Source organism: Papaver somniferum, unplaced genomic scaffold (assembly GCF_003573695.1).
Source record: "Papaver somniferum cultivar HN1 unplaced genomic scaffold, ASM357369v1 unplaced-scaffold_10, whole genome shotgun sequence".
Classification (NCBI taxonomy): domain Eukaryota; kingdom Viridiplantae; phylum Streptophyta; class Magnoliopsida; order Ranunculales; family Papaveraceae; genus Papaver; species Papaver somniferum.
This window is the reverse complement of record NW_020618825.1, coordinates 9462248-9488964: the sequence shown is the minus strand read 5'-3', so window position 1 is coordinate 9488964 and position 26717 is coordinate 9462248. Positions and strand designations below refer to the sequence as shown.

The window sequence follows — 26717 nt, the reverse complement described above, 5'->3', positions numbered from 1 at the left end:
AAAAAGGGAGAGCAATTAAAAATGAGGAGGATTTAGATTTATGTTAAGAGGATGTGGTTCGCAAACATGTGATTGATGGATAAGTTCACGTTGGAGTTGGATTGGATGGATAGGAGTGATATGGACTACTTCGATGATGATCATATAAATTAATCTAACAGGATCCACGTACGTAGCAGTAGTAGTACCTCACCAAATTTGATTTGTTCAACATCTTTTTCATATTCTTGGATTTTCCTTGGCTTCATTTTCATTTGATGGTGCGCTTCTCAATTCTCAAATGATGATGCTGGTGAAATTGCCTACCAATAGCGCATGCATTACCTTTCATTCAGCAACCAGTCAGAGTACTCATATCAATGATCACATGCATATTTTAGAAATTTCCGTGTCTCATCATGTGGTCTCACTAAATTAGTAGGTAGTAGTAGGAGTCCGGTCAAGTCAAGTCAACAAATAAAAAAAAAAAAAACTAAAACTCTACCATCTCACTTTCCAAAACTATAAAAAAAAAAACAGAGAAGAACCATAACTCAAGTGGCACGTACTCTCCACTTTCAGACAACATTCACCAACTTCTCATTTCACCACCTCCACCTAATTCACCTCTTGTAAGTGTGAATTCCGTTTAATTTCACCTGTTTTTCACTAATTTCTCATTCCTCTGTCTCAATTTCTTCTGATCACAAAACTTTCTCTCATCACTTTGATTTCAATTTGTTAAGCTGCAGTTTAATTCAAGATACTTCTAGTTAAATTCTTTAAACCCTCCATTTTTACAGATAATCAAGCTCAAAATTCATTTGTTCGCCGGCCACTGTCTCTCAATTGGTAGAACCATGATTGGAAATGGTGTTGTGGGAATTCTATCAGAGACAACAAACAAATGGGAACGAAGAGCTCCGTTAACTCCATCACACTGTGCTCGTCTTTTGCATTCCGTGGGAACTGGGAATTCCGGTGTCACGCGTATAATCCTTCAACCTTCAACCAAACGTATTCATCATAACGCTTTGTATGAAGATGTTGGCTGCGAGGTCTCAGAGGATCTCTCTGAATGTGGTCTAATTTTGGGAATCAAACAACCAAAGGTATAATAACCCCATGCATGAAGCTGAATCTCTTGTTTTCCGGTTGCTAATTTTGATTTATGTATTTGGGTTTTGATGAATTGCTTTTTGGTATAGTTGGAGATGATTCTACCGAACAAGGCGTATGCGTTCTTCTCGCATACTCATAAGGCGCAGAAGGAGAACATGCCTTTGTTAGATAAAGTATGTTGCTATTGATTTCGGTTGTGATTGGCTAAAATTTGCATTGGCAGTGACAAATTGGTGTTGATAGTACTAGTTGTTATTTGATTGTGTTGTCAGATTTTGGCCGAAAACGCGTCGTTGTTTGATTATGAGCTTATTGTTGGGGATCATGGCAAGAGGTTGCTTGCATTTGGGAAATTTGCGGGTAGAGCTGGACTAATCGATTTTTTACACGGTTTAGGAAAGTGTAAGTCGAATCGATTTTTAGAAAGTTATTATTCTTGTGTAGTGATTTTGTTCGGTTTCGTGTTTAGACCGTACTTGATTAGTACGTCTAGGTAGATTCGGATGATTCTTGGTATCAATTTCTTAGAGAATTGCCTAAATTTTGTAAAATCGATATTCGGTTTGATTTCAGGATATCTTAGTTTGGGATATTCGACACCTTTCCTCTCACTTGGAGCATCTTATATGTATCCTTCTCTGGCTGCTGCTAAGGCTGCGGTGATTTCATTGGGTGAAGAGATAGCCACGCAAGGGTTGCCGTCCGGGATATGCCCACTAGTTTTCGTGTTCACTGGAGATGGCAATGGTATGATTTTACCACTCTTCAGGTGTTCTTCTCATTTCATTTTACTAAGTTTTTCGGGTTTCAGTAACTCAATTTCCTTATGTTATAGTGTCTCAGGGTGCACAAGAGATCTTTAAGTTACTTCCTCATACATTTGTGGATCCTAGCAGACTTTCCGAGCTCTCTCCAGCGGTAGGAAATTAGTTTAATCTTGTGATGAGGAAAGTGTTGGAAAACGATTAATAAAAAAATAATTTTTTAAAGTTTTAATAAAAAATTATAATTTATTGTTTTATTTTGTGAATGAAACTTTTTAGTCCCACATCGTGGAGTTTCCAATTTTTAGTAGTTTTAAGAAACTATATAAACCTTTTAGTCCCACATCGGGGAGTTTTTCTTCTTAAGTTGTATTTGTCAAGTATATAAAGAATTTCACTACTTTTGTAAAATCTATGGGAAAGGGGTTGCTCTATATTTTAGAGGGACCCCTAAGGGAAAATATTTTATAGCGGTTTTTAAGCATTCGCGATTTTCCTTAACGGTTTTTTTCGGAGTTGCCAAGCTCAAGTTGAGCATCTACTACATATGCTAGTAGTAGGTGTATTAGGCTGTTTTATCCTGGAGATATCCGTCCTGTGAGGGCTATAGCATCACTCTTGAGTGTAGCCGGGCGCTAATGTCTTAAGGACAGCGTGTTGAACACGTGACTCACTCTATTTTCCAAAGTTTTGCCTTGTTGTTGTTGCGGAGATACGGGGAGCTTGTTCGTTTCGTCAAAGCAATCACTTCCATTATAAAGGAGCTAAGTATCAATAACTTTTGCTTATTTGATTTTTCTTTGTTTTTGATTATTGCACCCAACAATCTTAAGACGTTATCGCTTGTAATAATCGAAAACGATTGATTGGTTTGTGAATCATGGATGTTAATTGTGGAGTGAAAAAACAAAAACGAATTTCTGGTCAGCTGTAGAGTTTCAATTTTATCTTTTAATCTAGAAGGAATTTCGATTAACCCTTTTTACACAACGTATTAGACATCCTGATAGTTACCCGCGTAAAATTTCAGAATTTTTCGAGTTGTAAAAGTATTTTTTTGATATTTTACAAAACAGAAAAACGTTTCTGAAAAATTCTGACGAGCAGAAAATTGTTGTTAACTAAATTAATTTTTGTGGGGTAACCATGAGTTTTTTGAAACGCTGATTCAAACGAAATTTGTATATATAGATGTTATCTTCAAAACTCATATTTTACTTTCTGATTTGGAATTGTGATTTGTGAATAAAGGTGTCATCTCCGAGGGACATGGCTAATAGCCGCATGTGGTTGGAAACAAATCTTCCAAAGATGGCAAAGGTGATAACATCGAACGCAACTCTAAGCATGGTCTTCATGATAAAGGTATATTTCGTAAACCTGAATCCGGAATTACTTTAGTTAAGGATGAGTGTTATGTTTGTAAAATTCCTGGCCACGCAGCAGTAAATTGTAGACAACATAAAAACCTTAATAAGTAGAAAGTTAATGCTAATTTAGTTGAAACAAACTAGAACGAGTTTGGTGGCATGATGTCGGAAGTTATTTTAATAACCAATTTGAGAGACCAGTAGGTGGCTTTGGAGCCACCAAGAAAGTTTGTTGAAACAGAGACCTGTTCACCTCCTATCATAGGATAGGGGATGTCGAGAAACTCTTATTGAGTAACTCATATGCAATAGAGGTTGCATAAAAGGAAAAGGTCGAGCAGAAGCTCATATCTGTAATATTCTCACATTGAATGAAGTTTTCATGTTCCGAGCATATGCGAAAATCTTGTATCTTGTTCTGTTATAGATGGAAAAATATTTAAGATCTTAATTGAATCTGGAAAACTTGTTGTAACTAGGCAGTGATTTTTTAAGCAAGAGTTATAGGACTTTGGGTCTATATAAGCTTAACGGAAAAACTGATGATGTGAACGTAGTTGATTCTTGTGATATCTTTGTGTGATTGATTGTTTTACGTGGTAGACTTGGAACCGTAAACTTATAAGTCAATGCTTAACTGGCTAGCATAGGCTTCGTACCCAAATTTAGTTTGGATTTTGAACACAAAAGTGAAATCTGTGAAGAATCAAAATATGCTATAAAATCTTTTAGCACAAATGTTCAGAGTAATTCTAAGCCTTTAAATTAATTCAGTTAGGCCTAGTTGACATGAGTTCAACCCAAAACCACTGTGGTAAAAGATGGTTATAACTTCCGTAGATGATTGTACGAGGTACTATCTGTATACTTGCTTAGGATAAGGATGACGCCTTAGAAGCCTTAAGATGTATAAACTTGAAGTTGGAAACCAATTAGAAGCCTTGAACATAACAACCGTATCCTTAAGGAGATGATAATTTCCATGTTGATTAGTTCAGGATTACCTGCGGCCTTGTGGGGGAGGCAGTCCTCTTAACTAGTATATCCTGAATAAAGTACCCTTTTAAGAATCAGATGAAACTCCATATGGTTTATGGAACGGTAGATGACCTTCTTATGAATGTGTCAAAGTGTGGGGGCGTTTGACTAAGATTGTAATTCCTCTTCCTAAAAGAACTAGATTGAAACCAAAAATGTTGATTGTGTTTTCGTATAGGGTATATTGAGTATACTTCTACAAATAGATTTTTGGTTGTGTGTTCTGATTTTTTCTGACATTGGTGTGAATATTATTACGGAATCTAGGGATGCTGAGTTCTTTGAACATGTTTATTCTAAACCTGTACCTCATTAGAGATGTGTTGTTGATCCCCTAGATTTATCTTCAAATAGTCAGAACTTATTTTAAAGGAAGATGAAGTTGATGTTGAGCCTAAGAGAAGTAAAATAATTAGACTTGAGACTTCTTATGAAACCGACTTCATAACATGCCTAGCTTAGTCTGAGCCACAGACTTGTAAAGAAGCCTTAATATCTACTGAAACCCCATTCTGGTAAGAAGCTTCATTTAGTGAAATGGACTCAGTCCGTTGGAACCACTTGGGAGCTTGCTAGTTTACCTCCAGGTTGTAAGACCATGGGATGTAAATGAGTCTTTAAGAGGAAACGATAGGTAGATGAAACTGTGGAAAAATATTAAGCTAAGTTGGTAGCTAAAGGCTATAAACTAAAAGAAGGTGTAGATTTCCTTGATTCTAATTCAATTGTGACGGAAATTACTTCCGTTGAGATACTAATTGTTATTGCTGCCATAAAGAACGTAGAGATACATCAGATGGATGTTAAGACAGCTTTTTCTAAAACCGTGAATTAGGTAAAGAAATTTACATAGATCAACCTGAAGACTTTGTAGTGAAAGGTTGTGAATAAAAGTTTGTAATTTGAAAAATCTTTGTATGGTTTTCAAATAAGCACGTAAACAGTGACATGGAAAATTTAATCATGTGATAATGGATAGTGGATTTAAATTAATGAATCTGACAAGTATGTCTACAAGTAACTTGTTAAGGATGTCTGTGTAATTGTATGCTTGTATGTTGATGATATGCTTGATACAAACATAGATGTGATCAATTCCACTAAAAACATGCACTGAATGAGAACATTGACTGAGAATGAATGTGAAAAAAAAATGACTTGGGCCCTTTTGATGTAATTAGGATGAGGATTAGAAAGATAATCAAACATTTATAAGTCTTAGTCGTTCTCATTATGTTGAGTTGTGCTTAAGAGATACAATCAGTCTGATTGTAAACCTGCTTGTACTTCGTACGATTATTCTTGTAGTCTCAAGAAAAATAAGGGTAGTGGAGTATCTTAACTTGAATACTCAAAAGTTATAGGATGTCTGATGAATTTATGAACTGTAAGAGTCCAGACATTGCCTATATTGTGAGTAAGTTAAGTGGATATAATTGTAGTCCAGAGCAAGAATTCAGATGCACTGAGTAGAGTATTATGGTACCTAAATACTCTTTTGATTTATGAAAGGTATCTTGTGTCCTGGGACTTATGATGCAAACTGGATAGTTGACTCAGAGGAGTCTAAGTCTACGAGTGGATAGGTTTCACTCTAACATGTGGGTTTGTTGTTGGAAGATTTCCAAACAAACATATCGCTCAATTCATTATGGAATTGAGAGTATTGCGTTAGATAAAGCATGAGAGGGGGCCGAGTGCCTAAGATGCTTTTTAGAAGACATTCCTCTTTGGCATAGGCCTGTGCCAGCTATATCTATACATTGTGTTGGCCAAGCTATAATAGTTAAAGCTAAGAAATAACTAAATCTCAATCGGCGTTATTTCCATTGATTGGATAAAGTCCAAGGAGTATCGCGCAATCTTTGACGAAAGGTTTGTACAAAGAGATAGTTAAAAATGCATCGCGGGGGTTGGGGCTTAAGCTCATATATTAAACTTGCCATGAGGATACTCACCTTGCTGACTGGAGATCCCATGATCAAGGTTTCGAATGCGACAACTAATTTGTGGTGGGTAAAGGTAAACACTATCAGAGATTTTCATTCTCTGTCCCTTCCCTATGGTGTAGACGTGATAGTGTGACTGCATGTGGAGGATGACTTTTTAATAAGTCTTAATGAGTTCTATAGTTTCAATTTAAGATTGAAGTGGGGTGTAGCAGTAACACTCTTTATGGAAACTCACCTATCTGAATGAGGAAGTGGGTCGCTTCCTGTGAGAATATGAGCTGATTCTCTAGAGCATTCTGAGAAACAGGATACGTCCAGGGCCAAAACGGACAAAACGGCACGAGCTTGGCAGCAATCTTGGAGATATCACCCGTGGTTGTTATCACGAATTACATCAAATGCTAGCAGTTCAAGACATAGTTCACTGTCTCTAGCAAGTAATTCTGGTAATATCTCACTAAGCAAAGGTTCAAGACCTCATGGACACCTCTGCCTAAAATGGTATTTCCTGCGTTTTTTATGTGATTTTCATTTTGATGGTTTTGGTATTACTGGAACTTAGGACCTAAAGGTCACTAAGGGTTCACTAGTTCATGCTTTTTCACTTTGGTGAAAGATACCTATAGTCTCACCATGTGAGAACTAAAGATGAAAGCTCTCAATACTATTATGATTTATGCAATCCATAGTATGACCCTGGGGCCAACACACTTTTGTGTGAGGGAGAGGACGTAGAAATGACTAGTATGATTTCAACACTTGCACGATCAGTCTGTTTGGATCGTGAGGTTGGGATGTTTATTTACCAAGATCTATCTGTGTTTTCATGTTTTATTGAGTTTTCATTCATGTGGGGGATTGTTGGAAAACGATTAATAAAAAAATAATTTTTTAAATTTTGAATAAAAAATTATAATTTATTGTTTTATTTTGTGAATGAAACTTTTTAGTCCCACATCGTGGAGTTTCCAATTTTTAGTAGTTTTAAGAAAATATATAAACCTTTTAGTCCCACATCGGGGAGTTTTTCTTCTTAAGTTGTATTTGTCAATTATATAAAGAATTTCACTACTTTTGTAAAATCTATGGGAAAGGGGTTGCTCTATATTTTAGAGGGACCCCTAAGGGGAAATATTTTATAGCGGTTTTTAAGCATTCGCGATTTTCCTTAACGGTTTTTTTCGGAGTTGCCAAGCTCAAGTTGAGCATCTACTACATATGCTAGTAGTAGGTGTATTAGGGTGTTTTATCCTGGAGATATCCGTCCTGTGAGGGCTATAGCATCACTCTTGAGTGTAGCCGGGCGCTAATGTCTTAAGGACAGCGTGTTGAACACGTGACTCACTCTATTTTCCAAAGTTTTGCCTTGTTGTTGTTGCGGAGATACGGGGACCTTGTTCGTTTCGTCAAAGCAATCACTTCCATTATAAAGGAGCTAAGTATCAATAACTTTTGCTTATTTGATTTTTCTTTGTTTTTGATTATTGCACCCAACAGAAAGTACCTTTGCCAAGTTTGTGCATTTAACAATTGGAACATCGTAAAATTTCAGGGTGGAGATCTTACAAAAAACACAAGTACATCAAAGAGAGTCTATCAGTATATGGATGTGTGGTAACTTGTCCAGACATGGTTGAACCCAAGGATCCCACCAGAACTTTTGACAAAGTATGATTGTCAATTCATCTTTTGTACCCATTTATTAGCTTTTCTCTGGTTATCTAGTTCTAATTCACAGGCACATTTAATCTCTTTCAGGCTGATTATTATGCACACGCCGAACACTACAACCCCATTTTCCATGAAAAGATAGCTCCATATGCTTCTGTGATTGGTAAGTAACAGACCCTTTGAACTCTCTATTCACGCTTCATTTAAATTTCAAACAATGTTCTTCTATCTTATCTGTAACTTTGATGTGCACAACAGTCAATTGTATGTACTGGGAGAAAAGATTTCCGCGATTGCTAAGTATTAAGCAGCTTCAAGAGCTCACAAAGAACGGATGCCCACTAATTGGAGTTGCTGACATAACTTGTGACATTGGAGGCTCAATAGAATTTGTCAACCAAACCACACAAATAGAGACACCTTTCTTCAGGTACCATATATGGTTTTCTTAGTTCAAAAAGTTGGCGCTCCTAAAATAGCTTCTCCGTCAGTGTTGCATCTGTTAAATATATGGTTTGTCGGGGTGTTTCAGGTATGATCCGCTTTCTGATTCATACCACGACGACATGGAAGGAAAAGGTGTCATATGTCTAGCCGTCGACATTCTTCCAACGGAGTTTGCAAAAGAGGTGACATATTTTCATCCCTTTGTAACTTTCTCCAATTTCAACAGTTTTTTTTTTCTTCCTGATTCTAGGTGCAACATCATGCTGTCACACCATGCTTTTGTTTCTTTTTCTTTCCATAAAGTATTTAGGAGATATTATGTCATATCACCCCTTTTTTTTTCTTTCTGTAAAGGCATCTAAGCATTTTGGTGATATATTATCCCAATTTGTTGGCAACTTGGCATCCACTAAAAACCTTTCAGAACTGCCATCTCCATTGAAAAGAGCTTGCATAGCACATGGAGGAGCTCTTACTTCTTTATATGAATATATCCCTCGGATGCGCAAATCTGATCTAGAGTAAGCTTTTATCTTCTGTTTTGTCCTGAATTATGAACTTCTTATCTGCTATTGATCTCTCTTAGAACTACGAATAATATTTATGATGTTTATGTTTCATTTCTGACTTAACTGTTATACAATTTTCAGTGATTCTTCAGAAAGTATAGCAAATGGCAAATTGGCAAAGAAGAAACACAACATTCGGGTAAGCCTTGCAAAATTTCGCAACGGTTTCAGTGAATTTTGTTTCTTGTGTTACTTTACCATTTTATCTATTCTTAATTACTGCAAATTGCATTTGAACTCAACAGGTATCGTTAAGTGGTCATTTGTTCGATAAATTCCTGATAAACGAGGCGTTGGATATTATTGAAGCTGCAGGTGGTTCATTTCATCTAGCTAAGTGTGACGTGGGCCAGAGTTCGTTCGCCATGTCATTCTCTGAACTTGAAGTAAGTTTGTTTTTTATCGTCTTAAAGCTGAAATTTGTTCCAATTACTGTACTAATTTTCAATTATTGATGACAGGTTGGTGTTGATGATAGAACAGTTCTAGATCAAATTATCGATTCCTTAAATTCTCTTGCCAGTGCAAATGAGGATTCTGGAGATTTCGATAAAAACGAGAATAAATTCTCTATGAAGTTTGGTAAGGTCAGTGAGAGTGTGGCTGAGAAGGGAGAAGACTTGGAAGATAGACCTGTAGTTTTGATTTTGGGTGCAGGCCGTGTCTGCCGACCAGCTGCTGAGTTCTTAGCTGCAGCTGGAAGCATTTCATGTTTGGGGAATGATGATACAGACGAACCGAAAGATGTTCAGGTTATTCTGGCATCCCTCTACCTAAAAGATGCACAAGAGGTAAATTCTGAGAAGGAATTTATGTAAGTTCAAGTTTTCAGCCGTGTACTGTGCACTTGTAAGTCCAAATAATCTGAAGTAGCGGTTCAATGCAGACTATAGAAGGCATTAAGAATGCAACAGCGGTTCAGCTTGATATAACGGACCAGGAAAGCCTTTGCAAGTATATCTCGCAGGTAAATTCTCCTGCACCTTGTTCTGTATCAGTCATACGGTTCGTCTGGAGCATCATCAGGTTCAAGTTATTTAGTTGCTCAGTTTGATGAGTATAAGAATCCATGTGGCAGGTTGACGTTGTTATCAGCTTACTACCACCTAGTTGCCACATCACCATCGCGAAGGCGTGTATCGAGGTAATTTATTCCTGTTCAATTTACTTAGTTCACCATGTATATAGCAACCACAATTTCTGTTGTTAACGTTGCATTTCATTACTGTATCACATGTTACAGCTCAAAAAGAACCTTGTAACTGCTAGCTACGTCGATGATTCCATGTCCAAGTTAAATGAGGAGGCTAGGATTTCTGGTATTACAATTCTTGGTGAAATGGGATTGGATCCAGGCATTGGTAATCCTTTTTCCAGCTATGTGATACAGTTTCTAATGTTTGTGCATAAAAGGGTTTGGTTGCAGAGCCATTTGGCAGCTATATCCATCAGTTCTGATTGATTTTTCCGTTTTAACTCTACAGACCATATGATGGCGATGAAAATGATCAACCAAGCACATGCAAGAAAGGGAATAATAAAGTCGTTTACTTCCTACTGTGGAGGACTTCCATCTCCAGAGGCCGCAAACAATCCATTGGGATATAAATTCAGGTATTCAAAAGAACTTTTTTTCCTATTCCAAAGAGATCAAAAACAGAGACCTTGTACAATAAGATTAACAAATTTCGGTATTTCAGTTGGAATCCTGCAGGAGCTATCAAAGCTGGGAGGAATCCAGCAACATACAAGTATTGTGGAGAAACTATGTACGTTGATGGTACGCAGTTCACAACAATACATATTAATGCACAAATGTGGCCCCTGCCTGCTTCTATTTCTACTAACCATGTGAACTTGCAGGGGATAAACTTTATGATTCAGCGACAAGGTTCAGGATACCTAATCTGCCAGCTTTTGCTTTGGAGTGTCTCCCAAACCGTAACTCCTTGGTCTACGGAGATTTTTACGGGATAGGCGACGAAGCTTCAACCATCTTCAGGGGAACCCTGCGCTATGAAGGCACGCTTTCATTTTTTGCATAGCTAATGTTACGTAGGATATAGAGTTCAATCTAGCACTTGCATCTGAATTTTCAACTTCTCCGTTGTGCAGGATTGGAGAAATAATGGCATGTCTGGCAAAAATTGGTTTCTTCAACACTGAACCTCATCCTGCTCCGAAAGAAGGAAAAACAGTTACATTTGGTACCTTCCTAGATGAACTAATAAAAGTTAACTGTGACGATACAGTGGAAACTGTGAGATACGGAAATGAAATAGTTGAAAGGCTAATTACACTCGGTGCTTGCAAAGAAAGAGCTTGTGCAGCAAAAACTGCAAAGACCATCAGGTAAGTGAACGACCAATCTTTTCCTTTTTTGAAACTTGGTATCACTACAGCTCCTAGATGTGGCCGCTGACATACTAAATCATGACTGGTCAGGTTTTTGGGACTCCATGAACAAACCGAAATCCCTGTTTCTTGTAAAAGTGCATTTGACATAACCTGCCTGCGCATGGAGGAGAGACTAGCCTATGTTGACACAGAGCAGGTAACAAAGGTGCTCATATCAATGTTTATGCATTAACATACTCGTCAAAAACTTGCAGAATTGACCGGTGTGTTCTGATGAATCAGGACATGGTGCTTCTGCATCATGAAGTGGAGATAGAATTTCCAGATGGCCGACCAACAGAAAAGCATCAAACCTCTCTATTGGAATTTGGAAAGATTAAGAATGGGAAAACTACTACAGCCATGGCTGTCACTGTTGGAATTCCTGCAGCCATAGGAGCCCTGGTACTACCACATGGTCACAGTAATATCCCTTTTCTTTTGACCCATGCTAATCACAAAAACTTATGCGCACATCCTGGTGTTTCAGCTATTACTACAGAACAAAATCAAAACAAAAGGTGTCTTACGACCTCTCGAACCTGAAGTATACATGCCAGGTAATAAGGAATGAACCTTAAGCGTTCTGCACATTCATCTTGTCACTCACTACATGAAAACATTATCCTCGCCCTACAGGTTTTGAACCCTAACGAGTAGTGACATTGTTTGTGTTTGCAGCACTGGACATCTTAGAGGCTTACGGTTTTAAATTGTCAGAGAAGATGGAATAAACTAAACATACATGCACATTCTGCAGTCATAAAAGTTTCTCTCAGGCGCTCGATCCAGACAATGTACCGCAATAGATAACACCATGTTCTGTATATAGTTTGTATAAAGGCGTTCAAATAATGTAAAGCTACAGCTTCTGTTCCATATAAATCTAGCTATATTTCATAACAAAAGAAGTTGCATTATTTTATCCAACAAGAACATTTTGAGTAATCATAATTCATTTCAAGGAAATCGATATCTCAAACCATGGGAGCAAAGTATCTACCAAAAACGAACATTCATCAATTGAATTTGACAACGCAATTGAGGCTTACCTTGTTGAAGTTTTTCTTGGATTTCTCGCTGTTGTTATGCATACAAAATTGAGGAATCGTCGTGGTATACTTGTTTCTTTGCTGCTCCTATACAACCTCAAAGGATTTGCAGCGCAGACGCACAGATACGGCATTGTCGTAATGTTGATACTATTTTTGCATACTTGTTGCATCCTTTGCATAGCAGCAACATTTTGACCATCGTTAATCTGGCCAATCCAATTATCAGCTTTGTACTTGTACATGACTGGAAATATTAATCGTTTATCATGAAGATCAGGTTCGCTGATCGTAAAGTAAGTATACCACCAATACTGAAAAAGAACATTGACAAAAATTGATGTGTTAGTACATTTCACCACTGAAAAATAACATTGATATAATAAATAGTTCTTACCTCCAATACGATCCAAAATGCATTTAAGCTATCAGTCTTCTTAATTGAGAAATCACTGAGACATATGTATAGCTCAGCTAAAATTGCAGTACCCCAATCATAATTTGGCTCTTAAATTAAATCTTGTAAAGATTCCAGAAAACCAACTAATGACACTGAGCTTGCATTGGGGAAAAAAATATGGCCTAACATCCATAATACAAAAATCCATTCAAGCTCGGGATAATCTTCAGCTCTGTTCATCCCCTTGGCATTGTAACGGCCCAAAAAAGCCTTCAACCCAGACACTCTTAATCCAAATGAGTGTATGTCTCTGGAATTTGGCTTTCCTCCAGTATCATTTGAGTACAAGGGGAGTAATTGTTTCCATCTTCCTTCTGATATCCACTTTAATTGGTTAAATTGTACTACATCACCCTCACATTTTATTCCAGTCAACATATACAAATCTAACGGTGTGAACCCTAAAAACAACATGGTCATAAAACCAAAGTTTGTATGTGGAACTAAAATTTGTATCAAATTAAAATTTGTTTATGAACTAAAAATTAAACTATTGAATGGAAGAAATAGAACTTACCACCCTCAAAATCCTTGAAAAATAAGGTATTTGCAGTGTTCCACCAACGTTCACAAATAACTCGCACAATTTGAGTCGTGTGGTTTTTGCCTTTAATGAAATATAAACGCTGCCAAGGATATCTTCTCAAGGATTCTTGAACAGGTTCTGGGAGTATTTCATAAATTTCACTTAGCTCAGACCACCCACCTCTTAATTTAGGTAACAAAACTCGCTCGGGATGGTTAGATAAATGCATAGATGTTACACCCGATCCAACTAGTTGCCTAACATTAGCGAACTCGTTCTCTTTATCCTGAATCCATACGATATCACTATCTGCAACAGATTTTCCAATTTCCTTCCGGTTTCTTTTCCTTTGGTTTTCTTTTTTGGAACTCATTTTTAAAAATTCGCTCTGGTCTGCACTCTAGAGAATGGAAGAAAGGATTTTTGTTTTGTGAATGAAAAGGGGTAGGAAACAAGGGTATTTATAGGCGGTAGAGCATCGACCGTGAACGGTCGAGATTACACCGCTAACGATGTAATCTACACCTTGCGGTCTCTACTCGACCTCTAGCGGTGTAGTCTCGACCGCTAGGTGGAAACTCGACGGCTTATTCTTTTCCCCATAGTGGCGTGCACCGTTTGCCAGTCCGCCTGGAATAGCAAAATCACAATTTTACAACTTACCATAGGAACCCGCCTAAGACAAGAAAGATATCAGACCCTAGAAAGAGAGTGCCAAAGGGTATGCCTAAAATGGACTTGCATGTGATTCTCTTGCATATAATTCAGCACATTTAAGGTCAGTTCCTCCATGTTGATATGAGTTACAGCGATTTCGTCGAGATCAGATGTAGGGATTTCGTCAGAAAAATATCCTCAATATTACTTAGTGTTGCATCAGTAGGTTCGGATACTGGACTCACAGGTGCTTCTACAATAACAAATCAATGTAAACCCATCATAGAAGTACCTGCAAGCCCGGAACCTGGACCTGTTGAAGCGACACTGAATAACATATAGGATGCTTTTCTAAACGGAAAAATTTATTAAAGGACAAATTTTCTTCCTCCTTTTCTTCTTCACGGAGTATAAACTCTTCCAACAATACTAAAAATTAGATTCAATGTTAGAGATGAAAACATTGGATTAGATTTATATACTCGCCTCAAACCCTAGCTAATTGACAATCATCACTTGCCAAACTTAGATAGCTCATGCATCTAAACATGCATATTTTCTTCCTTCATTAAACTATTAACTATTAAAAATTCACATATTGCCACAAATTCTATGATTTTTTTTCCCATTCATACTAAACCAAACAAATAAGTAAACTATTTGAATCGCAAGACATTGGCAATGGAATCAAAATTGAGTTTTACCTTGTTCGCCATTGGTGTTATTCCAAATTGAGGACTTGTTTTTGAAGCAAGCTGAGTGAGAGTGTAACAGAGAAGAGACACGTCTTTGCGAACTGGACCTGGAGTTTTGGATTTTGGGTGCAGGCCGTGTCTTCCTACAGATGAATTCTTAGTTGCAGCTGAAAGCATTTTATCTAGCCAATCGTATAAAACTTGTTTGGGGAATGATCATACAGATGAACCTATATATGTTCAGGTTACAAGAACGTTTTCTTGTTAAGTTCGAGTTTGTACGGCCTGGTAGCATGGTCTCACTGAACTGTTTCAGGTACTGTGCACTTCGTAATTCCAAATAATCTGATGTATTGCTAGACAATTGAAGGCATTAAGAATGCAACAGAGATTCAGCCAGATAATAACAGAGCATAGTAGCCTGCCTTTGCAAGTGCATCTCACAGGTATTATTAGTTTCTAACGTAGACAATTGAAGGCAGTAAAAATACAGGGGAAACTATAAGAGAAAAAATGAAATGATTAAGAGGCTTATGACACTCGGGGCTTGCAAAGAAAGAGCTTGCGCAGCAAATACTGTAAAGACAGGCCGTCATCAGTTAAAAGAGACTGCGAATCTCACTTAGACATTTTATTATTATCATTTCCCTTCTCTATAGATATTTTTTGAAACCTGTATAACCAGCACTGCCAACTAAAGTAGCTCCTAGATGTTTGAAATTTGCCACTCACATACTTATTCATGACCAGTCAGGTTTTTGAAACAAACTGAAATCCCTGTTACTTGCCAAAGCGCATTTGACATCACCTGGCTGAGCATGGAGGAGAGATTAGCCTATGCTGACACAGAGCAGGTAATGAAGGTGTTCATTTCAATGTTTATACTAACACAATCGCTTGCTGAATGTACTGGTCTGCTTTGATGAATCAGGACATGGCGCTATTGCATCATGAAAGTGTAGATAGAATTCCCAGATGGCCGACCAACAGAAAAGCATCAAGCCTTTGGAAGGATCAAGAATGGGAAAACTACTATAGCCATGGCTGTCAGTTGGAATTTCTGCAGCCATGCCCAGGTACTAATAATAGTTGCAGCTAATCACAAAAACATGGGTATACTTACCTGTGTTGCAGCTATTACTACAGAACAAGATCTCTCGAACCTGAAGTCTACATGCCAGGTAATAAAGAATGACATTATACTCATCTTGTCACTCACTACATCAAAATATTATGATACTTTCATCCTACAGATTTTGAACCCTCAAGACACTGATTGTATTCCTTTGTGGCACTGCACATCTTAGAGACTTATGGTTTCAAATTATCATTGCAGATGGAATAAACAAAACACATTCTGCAGTAACAAAAGTCTCTCTCAGGCCCTCAACTCCAGACAATGTAAAGGATTGATTGACAATAAAAGAACCATGGTCTGTATATAGTTTTGTATAAATGCGTTCAAACAATGTAAAACCACAGCTTCTATCTATATTTCATAACAAAAAGTCACATTCTTTGATCCAACAAGAACATTTTGCATAATCGTAACTCGTTATATTACTACCTAAAAGAACCAAAATTCTCCTAAAACACCAACATTGCACAACAAGTTAGCTAAAATTATTTCATAAATGGATACCTCAATAAGATTAATGTTTGACAGTGATTCTCTGTTCCCACCAACAATAACAGTAGTAGCATATAATGGTCATCAATTTCTTGTCTATCCCGCTGTAAAAACACAGAATAAGTTGGGATTTCTTAAACAGATTGTGACTCACCCCTTTTAGTAGACTACTTGACACACAAGACATATACCCACCCGCTGGCAAAAACATACTGTACATTTTTCTACTGAGACAGAAACATTGGCAACAACAACTGAAATTGAGCTTTACCTTGTTAGAATTTTGTCATTGGTGTTAATCCAAATTGAGGACTTGTCTTCGAACACTTGTTGTTGTTTTTTTGCTGCAGCAACGCTAAAGAATTTGTAGTGACTAAAAATGTCATTATCATTTCATCCCTACACATGTACCAAACACTAACAGAGCTCAATTAATGTAACATTCAACGAGAAAGTTTACCTGTTAGTTGAAATTTAGCACCGAAATAAAAAGCAAGAGCAAGCAGGGCTCATATAAAATACCATGGAAGCCTTTGCAAGTGCATCTAAAAGGTATTGGTTGCCAATGTAGACAATTTAAGGCATTAAAAATACAGGTGAAACTGTGAGAGACGAAAATGAAATGACCGCAAAGCTTATGACACATGGGGCTTGCAAAGAAAGAAAGACTTTGTGCAATCACTAAAGTTTCTCAGGTGCTCGATTCCAGAAAAAATAGATAACAATAAACAACTATGCTCTGTATATAGTTTGTATAACACAAAGACAATAGATGCCATTAATAACACAACGATATACACGTACCAAATAGTTCCGAAAGGTATACCTGTGATGTATTCCATATTCAAATCAAGCACCAAAACAATAAGCAACAGCAACCAGGCTTGCATCACTGGGTGCAGAACCGAAACCAAAGCTAACCCCTTGAACAGCATTCCTCCCGAAGTTAATGCCTAATTCAGGATCCTAGAGCTACAGGGGGATTTCTTTAGTAGGTAAAAATTGACCTCCTGGATGCGACAGCGATTCAGTATGATATAACAGAGCATGGTTTCCAAGTGCATCTCACAGGTATTAGCTTCTAATGCAGACAATTGGAGGCATTAAAAAATACAGGGGAAACTGTGAGAGATGAAAATGAAATGATTCAGAGGTTTATGACACTCGGGGGGATTGCAAACAAAGAGCTCACGCGGAAAATACTGTAAAGACAGACCATCAGGTAAGTAGCTCTATGTTGTTTGAAATTTGCACCTGGCATACGCGTCAGGTTTTTGGGACGCCATGAACAAACTGAATTCTCTGTTTCTTGCCAAAGTGCATTTGGCATAACCTGCCTGCGCATGGAGGATAGATTAGCCAATGCAGACACAGCAGGTAACAAAGGTGTTAATTTCAATGTTTATAGTAACACAATCGTCAAAAACATGCTGAATTAACTGGTATGCTTTGATGAATCAGGACATGGTGGTTTTGCATCATGAAGTCCCAGATGGCCGACCAACAGAAAAGCACCAAGCTTCTCTATTGGATTTTGAAACGATTAAGAATGGGGAAAACTACTACGACCATGGCTATCAGTTGTCACTGTTGGAAATGTTGGAATTCATGCAGCATAGGAGCCCTGGTATTACCAAATAGCCGCAGATTTTCCTTTTCCTAAAATCTTCGCTTCGAGAAGAACGTTTTGAGTAATTATAGGAGCCTATAAAAAAGAATTGCCTATATGTAAAAGTGAATAATCGTAAATCCAGTAGAGATGTGAAAACACAGTAATATAAAGATTTGTTGATGCTACTGCAGTCTATTATGAGTAAAATTACCATCCCTGTAGTTTTTTAGCCGCAATGAGAGACGAGCTAAAAACAAGTTCACTAACTTGCCTCCAATTAACAAACAGACTCGGTATACACCTTTTTGGCCTTCACGGCTTCACCAAAGGGACACAAGCAGAAAGAAAATCCGGACTTTCAAAATCCTGACCCGGAAATGATGAGCCGACCTTATTCATTTAACTTGAATCGATAGATAAAGGCAAACCAAGGTACGCAGTTAAAGAAGAAAACATAGGGATCCTCAAGCCCTAGCTAACTGACACTTGCAAAACTACAAAAAATGAGAGGTGGCCACAAATTCTATGATTTTCTTCCCTTTTATGCTAACCAAACAAATAAGAAAACTACTCAGACTCGAAAGACATTTACCAACGCCTACCACAAACTAAACTAACAAATCAATAAATTTCTGATTGTGAGTGCTAAAAGTAAAAATGTAGACTCATTAACTAAAAAATAAGTAAACTACTTGACTCCAAAGACATTTACCAATACCTAGCAAAAACAAACACTCATAAAATGAATTTGACAACGCGATTGAAATTGAGGTTCACCTTGTTAGATTTCGCCTTGCATTTGTCATTGCTGTTATTCAGAATTGAGACTTGTCATCATATACTTCTTTCTTTGATGCTGCTGTAACAACCTCAAAGAACTTGTAGTGCGGACGCATACTCTGATACACATAAACCGCAAAGTTAGTAGGTGTTGTCGCCCAGAGAGTCAGAGCCGAAAATTGACTTCCCCACTACTTAATGGAATACCCATTCAAGCATAAGTTACTCTCTTGTGTACAAGACACTATAACAAAATTGAGAGATGATGCAGAACAAAGAATGAAACATTTATACAAAATCAAAAAAGACAGTAAACAGCGTAACACATTGGATCCATAGATTAATCAAATATTCAATTCATTTCAAAACTTCACAAATCATACCGCGCCTCCGGTTTCTCCTAATAGTCTCTTCACTTTCAGACACTAAATTCATATTTGCTGAAGGCACTTTATTCCCTACTTGAAAAGACCACAGATTATCGCATTTTAAGGTATCGCATCTTGAAAGTAAAATAGCCATCTTCACGTGAAGGATACAGTTCCTTCGGAAGATGTTTTTCCATTTCAGATGTGGAGGGGATGCTTTTGATTTCAATTTACGGATCCGCTCGTACCGATTTGAATTGCCGAAATCCTAATCTTCTTCTTTTTCTTCTTCATGGTGGTCGCAGAATATAGCTAAGAGATGATCTCTACAAACCCTTCTTCGAAGATGCAGATACAGTACCCAAAAATCAGAGATCTCAAAATCAAACCCTAGAAAAGAAACTGAGAAAGAGAGCAGGGAACAAGTGAATGACACTAAAATCAAACCTAGTGCGCGTAACATAGAACTACAAACCAGAAAACCTAGTTGTTCATCATAGCCAACATGATGAAACTACAATTGAAGGCATTAAGAATGTAACAGCGATTCAGCTTGATATAACAGACCATGGAAGCCGTTGCAAGTCAAAGGCGATGATTTCTAATGTAAATAATTCAAGGCATTAAGAATACAGTGGAAACAGTGAGAGATGAAAATGAAATGATTGAAAGGTTTGTGACACTCGGGGCTTGCAAATAAAGAGCTTATGCAGCAAATTCTGTAAAGACCATCAGGTAAGTGAGACCTTGAATCTCATTTTGACATTTTCTTTTATTTCTGTTTTCTATATCTATTTTCCTGAAGTTGTATCACTGCTAACTAAAGTAGCTCTTAGATGTTGTCCACAATTTTCCTCGTCAGATTTTTGGAACTCCGTGAACAAACTGTATTCCCTATTTCTTGAAAAAGTGCATTTGGCATTACCTACCTGCACGGAGGATAGATTAGCCTATGCTGACACAGAGCAGGTGCTCATTTCAATGTTTTTACAAACACTTGCTGAATTAGCTGGTATGCTTTCACGAATCAGGACATGGTTCTTTTGCACCATGAAGTCCCAGATGGCCGACCAACAGAAAAGTATGAAGCTTCTCAATTGAAATTTCGAAGGAATAAGAATGGGGAAAACTACAACAGCCATGGCTGTCACTGTTGGAATTCCTGCAGCCATTAGAACCCTGGTACTACCAAATAGTTGCAGTTTTTCCATTTCCTAATTTCTTTTCTTTTTGACCTGTGCTAATCATAGATGCTTATACATACATTCTGGTGTTGCAGCTATTACTACAGAAGAAGATCAAGACAAAAGGTGTCCTACGACCTCTCGAACCTTAAGTCTACATGCCAGGTAATAAGGAATGAAACTACAAGCGTTCTACACATTAATCTTGTCACTGACGGCATCAAAACATTATAATATCCTCCCCCTACAGGTTTTCAACACATTGTTCGTGTTTGCAGCACTGGACATCTTAGAGGCTTACGGTTTTAAATTGTCAAGACAAGATGGAATAAACTAAACATACATGCACAATAGATAACAATAAACAACCATGTTCTGTATATAGTTTGTATAAAGGCGTTAAAATTATGTAAAACTACAGCTTCTGTTCCATATTAATTTATCAATATTTCATAACAAATTGCATTCTTTTATCCAACAAGAACATTTCAAGCAATCACAATTCATTTCAAGGAAATCGAATGAAAAATAACTCGCAGGGCTCCATCACAGTGTTGCCTCGATAATTTCAGAAGACAAGCTAATAATCATAAACCCAGTAGAGATGTGAAAACACAGCAATATAAAGAGTTGTTGTTGATGCTACTGCAGTCGATTTTAAGTAGAATCTCATTCCTACAGTTGTTTTTATCCGGTCTAAGTTTACTGTCTTGCCTCAATATACAATAACCCATCTATTTCTAGAATTACCTGTGTTCTATTGATGCAAGCAGAAGTGGGAAAAAAAAACCAGCAAACAATACTAGTCGAAAAGTTAAATCAATAAACAAACAGGCTCAAATCCTAGCTGCTTGACACTTTTTCATCCCTTTTATACTAATCGAACAAACAAGTAAAACTACTCCCAAGACATTTACCAATACCTACCAAAAACAAACATTCACTGTTGGAATTCGTCTTGGATTTGCCATTGCTGTTATTCAAAATTGAGAATCTGTCATGTCAAATAGTTGTTTCTTTGCTGCTCTTATCTATACCAATCTCGAAGAATTTGTAGTGCCTACGCATACACACATCAACCACACACAGAATTAGTAGTTGTTGTCGGAGTGTCTGAACAAATAAATGTCATTAGCAACTCAACTACAAACAGGTTGAAGTTATTATCTACATAGAATAATGAGGCATACCTGTTAATGTGATTTAGCACCGAAAAAGCAACAGCAAGCAGCCTTGCATCTGCATGTAACCAAAAATTGACCTCGCAGTGCTTACTGGAATACCCATTGAAGCACAATTTTTATTTGTGTGACATTATAAAATTGAGAAATGATGTAGAACAAGGAATCAAAGAAACATCTATATAAAATCAAAAAGACAGTAAAGATCGTAACAAAGTGGAATCCATAGATTAACTCAAATAGTTATATACACACAAAAAAAAAAAAAAAATTGAATCCACAAATTTCTGCTGTTGCTGTGTGAGAGGAAAAATCATTGATCCCCATAGTGAGGTTGTAATTCCTTTACTGAGTAGTTCCAATTCCAGATGTATAGTGATGGTAAAGTGGTTTAAAATCATCGAAATTGAAATAGCGGCTTCAATTCTAATTTCTTCAGTTTCTCTGACCAAATGAATAACATTGGGATGTTATACAACTTTGTTTCAATTTCCGAATCTGCTCATACCAATTTCGATAATCCAAATCTCAATCTTTTTCTTCTTTCTTCTTCATTATGCCGTCGATGAATCTGGCTACAAACCCCTATTCGATGATGCAGAACCCAAAAATGAGATATCAGACCCTAGAAGAAACTGAAAAGGAAAACAAAAGGGGATGCAAAAAATGAAACCCTAAAATCAACTCAATCATCTAGCGGCGCCCTTAAGACTGCTGAAACCCTAAAACATTTGGACTTTCTATTACCCTACTGGGCCTTGTTTAGCCCAAAATATTAGTATCAGAACTCAGAAGACAGTCACTGGTTCACTGCAACACTAGCAGCCGGGTAGGTTTGTTGCATGAGTATGTATTTTGGAATCACATGAATAGATGTCACAGTACCTCCAAGCACACTATTTCCTACAAAGTTAATTATAGGGAGTTAGGTGTGTCAACGGTAGCTACATCCGTTACCGATAAAATTATCAGACATCTGATATCCCATAATATCTGACGGATATTCAAAAAAAAATTATGTTATCTGTTCCGATAGTAATTCATTGTAATAAAAATAATTTAACTTCTTTTTTAGTCTTTTTCTAATATCATAAATTACAAAAAAAGATCAAAGGAACCCTAAGGAAATTCGACTAAACAAAACCAAATACCTTGATCAAATGCACAAATTTGACTTTAAAACTATTATATTAAATTAGATTTAAACAAAACTCAAATCTTCTCCATCAATATTGAAAAATTCTCCACTTTTTCACAACCAATTAAACTATTTGTGTTTTTGTTCTTCCATAATGTTTTTATTTCTACCATTCTTCACATAATGCCAAGCTAACAACTAAACATATTACTCAAAAAAAAATATAAAATAAATTGCATATGCATTCTTTAACAGATACCGGATATTATCCTATAGGATAATGCCTTTTCCGTATACGTTTCGTTAAAGTAAGAATATTTGATAAGGTATCAGTATCCGATATTCGTTATCCGAAATTTCGGATAATATCCTAACGATTCGGACGGATATCGAATATTCGGTTATCCATTGACAGCCCTGTCCTCAATACTGCTTGTTCCAACAGTGCAGGAAATTTATATAGATGGTACAGTCATGATTAGTAAGGGGTATGAATTATCTTTTAGATGTTGTATCTATGAAAAAGATCAAGACGGCTTTGGGAATGTGCACTTAGCATTGATATCAGGAGATGGATATGTTGGGCTTTTGATTTCAAGATACCTAAATCTTTTGAGGACATTTGGAAAAATGCGGCTCACAAAAGTCTTCTAATTCAGAGAGTCTGGATTACCGTATCCTGTATTATTTTAAAAGAATTATGGTTTTAGAAAAAATATATATTTTGAAGATATCAGGCCACATTGTCAAAGATTTACACGTAGAATCCAGAAAATTGTTCATGGAGGTGGACTTAAAAGGAAAGGGCACCGGTGGAATCAAAATTTTGATCTTTTGATCTTCGGGTAATAACTCTTTCAAATTTAGGTCCTAGAAAATCTAAGTTTCAATGTATTAAAGCTTGTTTCTGGATTCCTCCATTCTCTAGCTAGCTACAACTTGTTTTGATGTGATGGTTCATCCTTTGGAAATCCTGGGATAGTAGGTTTTGGAATTGTGTTAGAAATGAATTAGGTCAGTTAATTTGTGAACTCTCTCTGGTGGCATTGGCATAGCAACCAATTATATAACAGAAGTGTAAGCTGTTTTGAGTGCATCTGAATTAGTTGTTGGTGAAGTTTAACAAAGATAATTATTAGATCAGACTACGCGATTTTTAAAGTGGTAAATTCCGTGGTTCATCAAAGTATACATTGGTTAAATGCAATTAAAAAGATTACTTTGCTTTAGGGAAGTTTTCTTGGCTGACAAACCAAAAAAGGTGCACATATTTATACAGGGGAAAATCATATTAAAATTGGTATATGCCAAAATTTCTGACAATAATAGAAATACCCGATGTTGAATACTACATATTTTGATAAGAATGGGAATTGAGCAGGAATATCAATGGACAAATGTTCTATGAGAAGGTTTAGACGGTTGTAGTTGATTAATTTTTTATTTCTTTTTGTGCGTCTTTCGTAGTTATTCTTTTTTTTAGTTTGGATCATATGTATATTCAAAGACAGAGGCTTAAATAAGGATCTAAAGACAACTTTTTTTTAAAGTCCCAAAGGTAAGAATCCAAAAACTCTCGGACTATAGACTAATCAGTGTGACTGACGCACCATATAAAATAATTGCAAAGATTCAAGTTAATAGATTTAAGAAATCCTTAAAATATGTAATCTCTATTCAGTCAGTTTTCTTATCTTCAAGACAAATCTCAGAAAACATTGTTTTTCTCATGAAATTGTCCATTCCATAAGGAAAAGTAAAAACAAAATTGGTAATACAGGAGTTAAAGTGCACATATCAAAAGCCTTTGACAGGGTAAACTTGTAATTCATTATTAAAACATTAAAAGCTTTTGGTACTGTGATGCTTGGTGTGACTTAATTTTTCAATGTGTTTCAAGTTCTTCTATACATGTCTTGCTTAATGGGTACCCTTGTGAAGAATTCAAACATTCTAGGGGTATTATCCAAGGGGATCATTTATCGCCTTACTTGTTCATCTTGTGCATGAAAGTATTTTCCTGACTATTTATCCATCTAGAATCCAAGAAAAAGTTCAGGGAATTAGACTAACAAAAAATGCACCAACAATCTCTCACTTATTTTTCACAGATGATCTTCTGCTATTCACAAAAGCTGATTTAATTAGCCGTAATAATCTTTGGATGAAATCAATTTGTTTAGCTCAGAACATGTGATAAATTTTAAAAAATTTGGTTTATTAAACACAAAGGAACCATATTTAGGCTAATGAAAAAAAAAAGATAGATAGATAGATTTAAAAGAAACACATTTAGGAATTCCTTTGTTTATCGACAGATCAAAACTCCAAACTTTTGATAGCATCATAGATAAAATATAACAAAGAGTTAAAAATTGGTTAGGAAATATTCTATCTCAACCAAGCAGAATGGTTCTTAATAAATTTGTTTTATCTGGAACGTCGATTTACAGCACGGGTTGTTTTGTGTTAGCTAAGAAAATTAGGGCTAGAATAAATGCTATTTACCATGATTTTTAGTGGGGTAAAAACTCAAACGCTAAGGGAATCTTTATAAAATCTTTTGAATTTTTGTGTAAACCAATACACCAAGGGGGTGGGTTTTAAAGATACTAACAAACTAAATCAGGCAATGATATAAGTGGGATTGCTTGCAGACTGGTCAACAATCCAGATGATCTTTGGGAAAAAAATTTAATGGGTAAATATTATAAGAAATCGGGTGCTCTCCATTTAAGAAGAAGAACTGTTCTTGGATTTGGAAGTGTATTCTTCAAGGCATAAAACACATAAAGAAGTTGAGTGTATAGGAAGTAGGGGATGGCAAATCAATAAACATTTGGGAAGATAAGTGGATATTAGGAAGGGATATCACCTTATCTGAAGTCTTTCCTCGAAATGCCAGAAATCTAGCACTTGTGTCAGAATTAATCAATCCTGACACATAGAAGTGGAACCTTGTTACTCTAAATGGTCTCTAACAACTCTATAGTCACTACAATCCTTAACACTATACTTTATACATATGCAAATGGTCTTCTGAAAAAAGACAGATTAAGATGGATGGACTCTTATCAGGGATAGAAATTTTTCTGTTAAATTTTTGTATGCTAAATTTCAAGATCCAGAATCAAAGAAGTTCTTGAAATCATTGTGGAACATGGATATCTCTCAAAGGGTAAAATTGTTCATCTGGAAATGTATCCATGATGCACTTCCAAAAAGACACAAGGTAAGAACCATCCTTAATGTAGAAACTAAATGCATCTTCATTAAGCAAGTTGCAGAAACAACTCGACATATATTTTCAGAATGTGCATATGCAGAAGAAGTATGGAATCTGTCACCTTATGCATCCTAGGGAGTAATTTCTAACTCTAACACTGTTGCCTCCTTTTTAGATGCTTAAAATTGTAGTTGCATCTTTTCTGATGACTACATCCAAGTAAATTTAAAGGCTATAAACTACTAAAACATTCAAAATTCAAAATGAACAAGATGTAAAGATCATGGAAAGTAAAGACTGACACAAGCATCATTATTATAATCAATTATTATTATTATTATTCAAAATCTGATGGAACGGTGAATGCAATATCAATCCAATTATTATTATTCAAAATCTAGTGGAACAGTAACGCGAACAGTTATCAATTACCAACCAGCATTATCAACACAAGATTATTATTATTATAAGACGTGATTTCATGCAGTATATGCCAACCAGAAAGGCATTTCCTTAATCACTGATAGTATGCAAACAATGGTCATGTGAGACAATGAATACCGAACACAATCACTAGCATATCACACGATAATATACTCTCTCAACACCTAGTCAGTAAGTGTCTCGACAAGAACTCTCATGAATGCAGCGGAACACACCTTAGAGAGATAGTTGGTAAAGGCAAAACAATCACATTCATGTTTAGAAAAATAGCACACGTTCACTTAACAGAGTACAATTAAGTTTGCAACGAGAAGTGGACCAAATATGATTTACCAAACGTAGATATAGCACTCAGTATCAATGATTAATGAACCAGAAATCTATACGAGCATGTGATGAAGCCAACAATTGAAATGTGGACCATGGTTTTCTTTTTGGAAATTAAAAGTTCAGTA

The 26717-nt window shown here is 36.5% G+C and overlaps 3 protein-coding genes across 3 annotated transcripts in view; 2 read left to right on the top strand and 1 right to left on the bottom strand.

Annotated features, from left to right (window-relative positions):
* Positions 1 to 525: 525 nt before the first annotated feature.
* LOC113326587 (alpha-aminoadipic semialdehyde synthase-like) lies at positions 526 to 2167 on the top strand. Its single transcript, XM_026574283.1, has 6 exons — positions 526 to 611; positions 783 to 1091; positions 1188 to 1274; positions 1374 to 1503; positions 1675 to 1848; positions 1937 to 2167. Coding segments are annotated over exons 2-5 (471 nt in total). The 5' UTR covers positions 526 to 611; positions 783 to 839; the 3' UTR covers positions 1677 to 1848; positions 1937 to 2167.
* A 5480-nt stretch (positions 2168 to 7647) lies between these two features.
* Positions 7648 to 12217, top strand: LOC113326588 (alpha-aminoadipic semialdehyde synthase-like). Its single transcript, XM_026574285.1, has 19 exons — positions 7648 to 7893; positions 7984 to 8059; positions 8155 to 8326; positions 8429 to 8525; positions 8698 to 8864; positions 8994 to 9051; positions 9158 to 9298; positions 9374 to 9703; positions 9799 to 9879; positions 9991 to 10056; positions 10156 to 10273; positions 10397 to 10526; positions 10613 to 10692; positions 10776 to 10938; positions 11028 to 11264; positions 11358 to 11466; positions 11553 to 11714; positions 11800 to 11869; positions 11991 to 12217. Exons 1-19 carry the CDS (start codon positions 7855 to 7857, stop codon positions 12041 to 12043), a joined length of 2349 nt encoding a protein of 782 aa, XP_026430070.1. The 5' UTR covers positions 7648 to 7854; the 3' UTR covers positions 12044 to 12217.
* A 2905-nt stretch (positions 12218 to 15122) lies between these two features.
* The window catches only part of LOC113326586 (probable ribose-5-phosphate isomerase 2), a 33318-nt gene continuing 21723 nt past the window's right edge, over positions 15123 to 26717 (bottom strand). The window contains exon 2 of the mRNA XM_026574282.1: positions 15123 to 15138. The gene's annotated coding sequence lies outside the window, so the exon portion shown is untranslated. The remainder of the gene's footprint in view (positions 15139 to 26717) is intronic.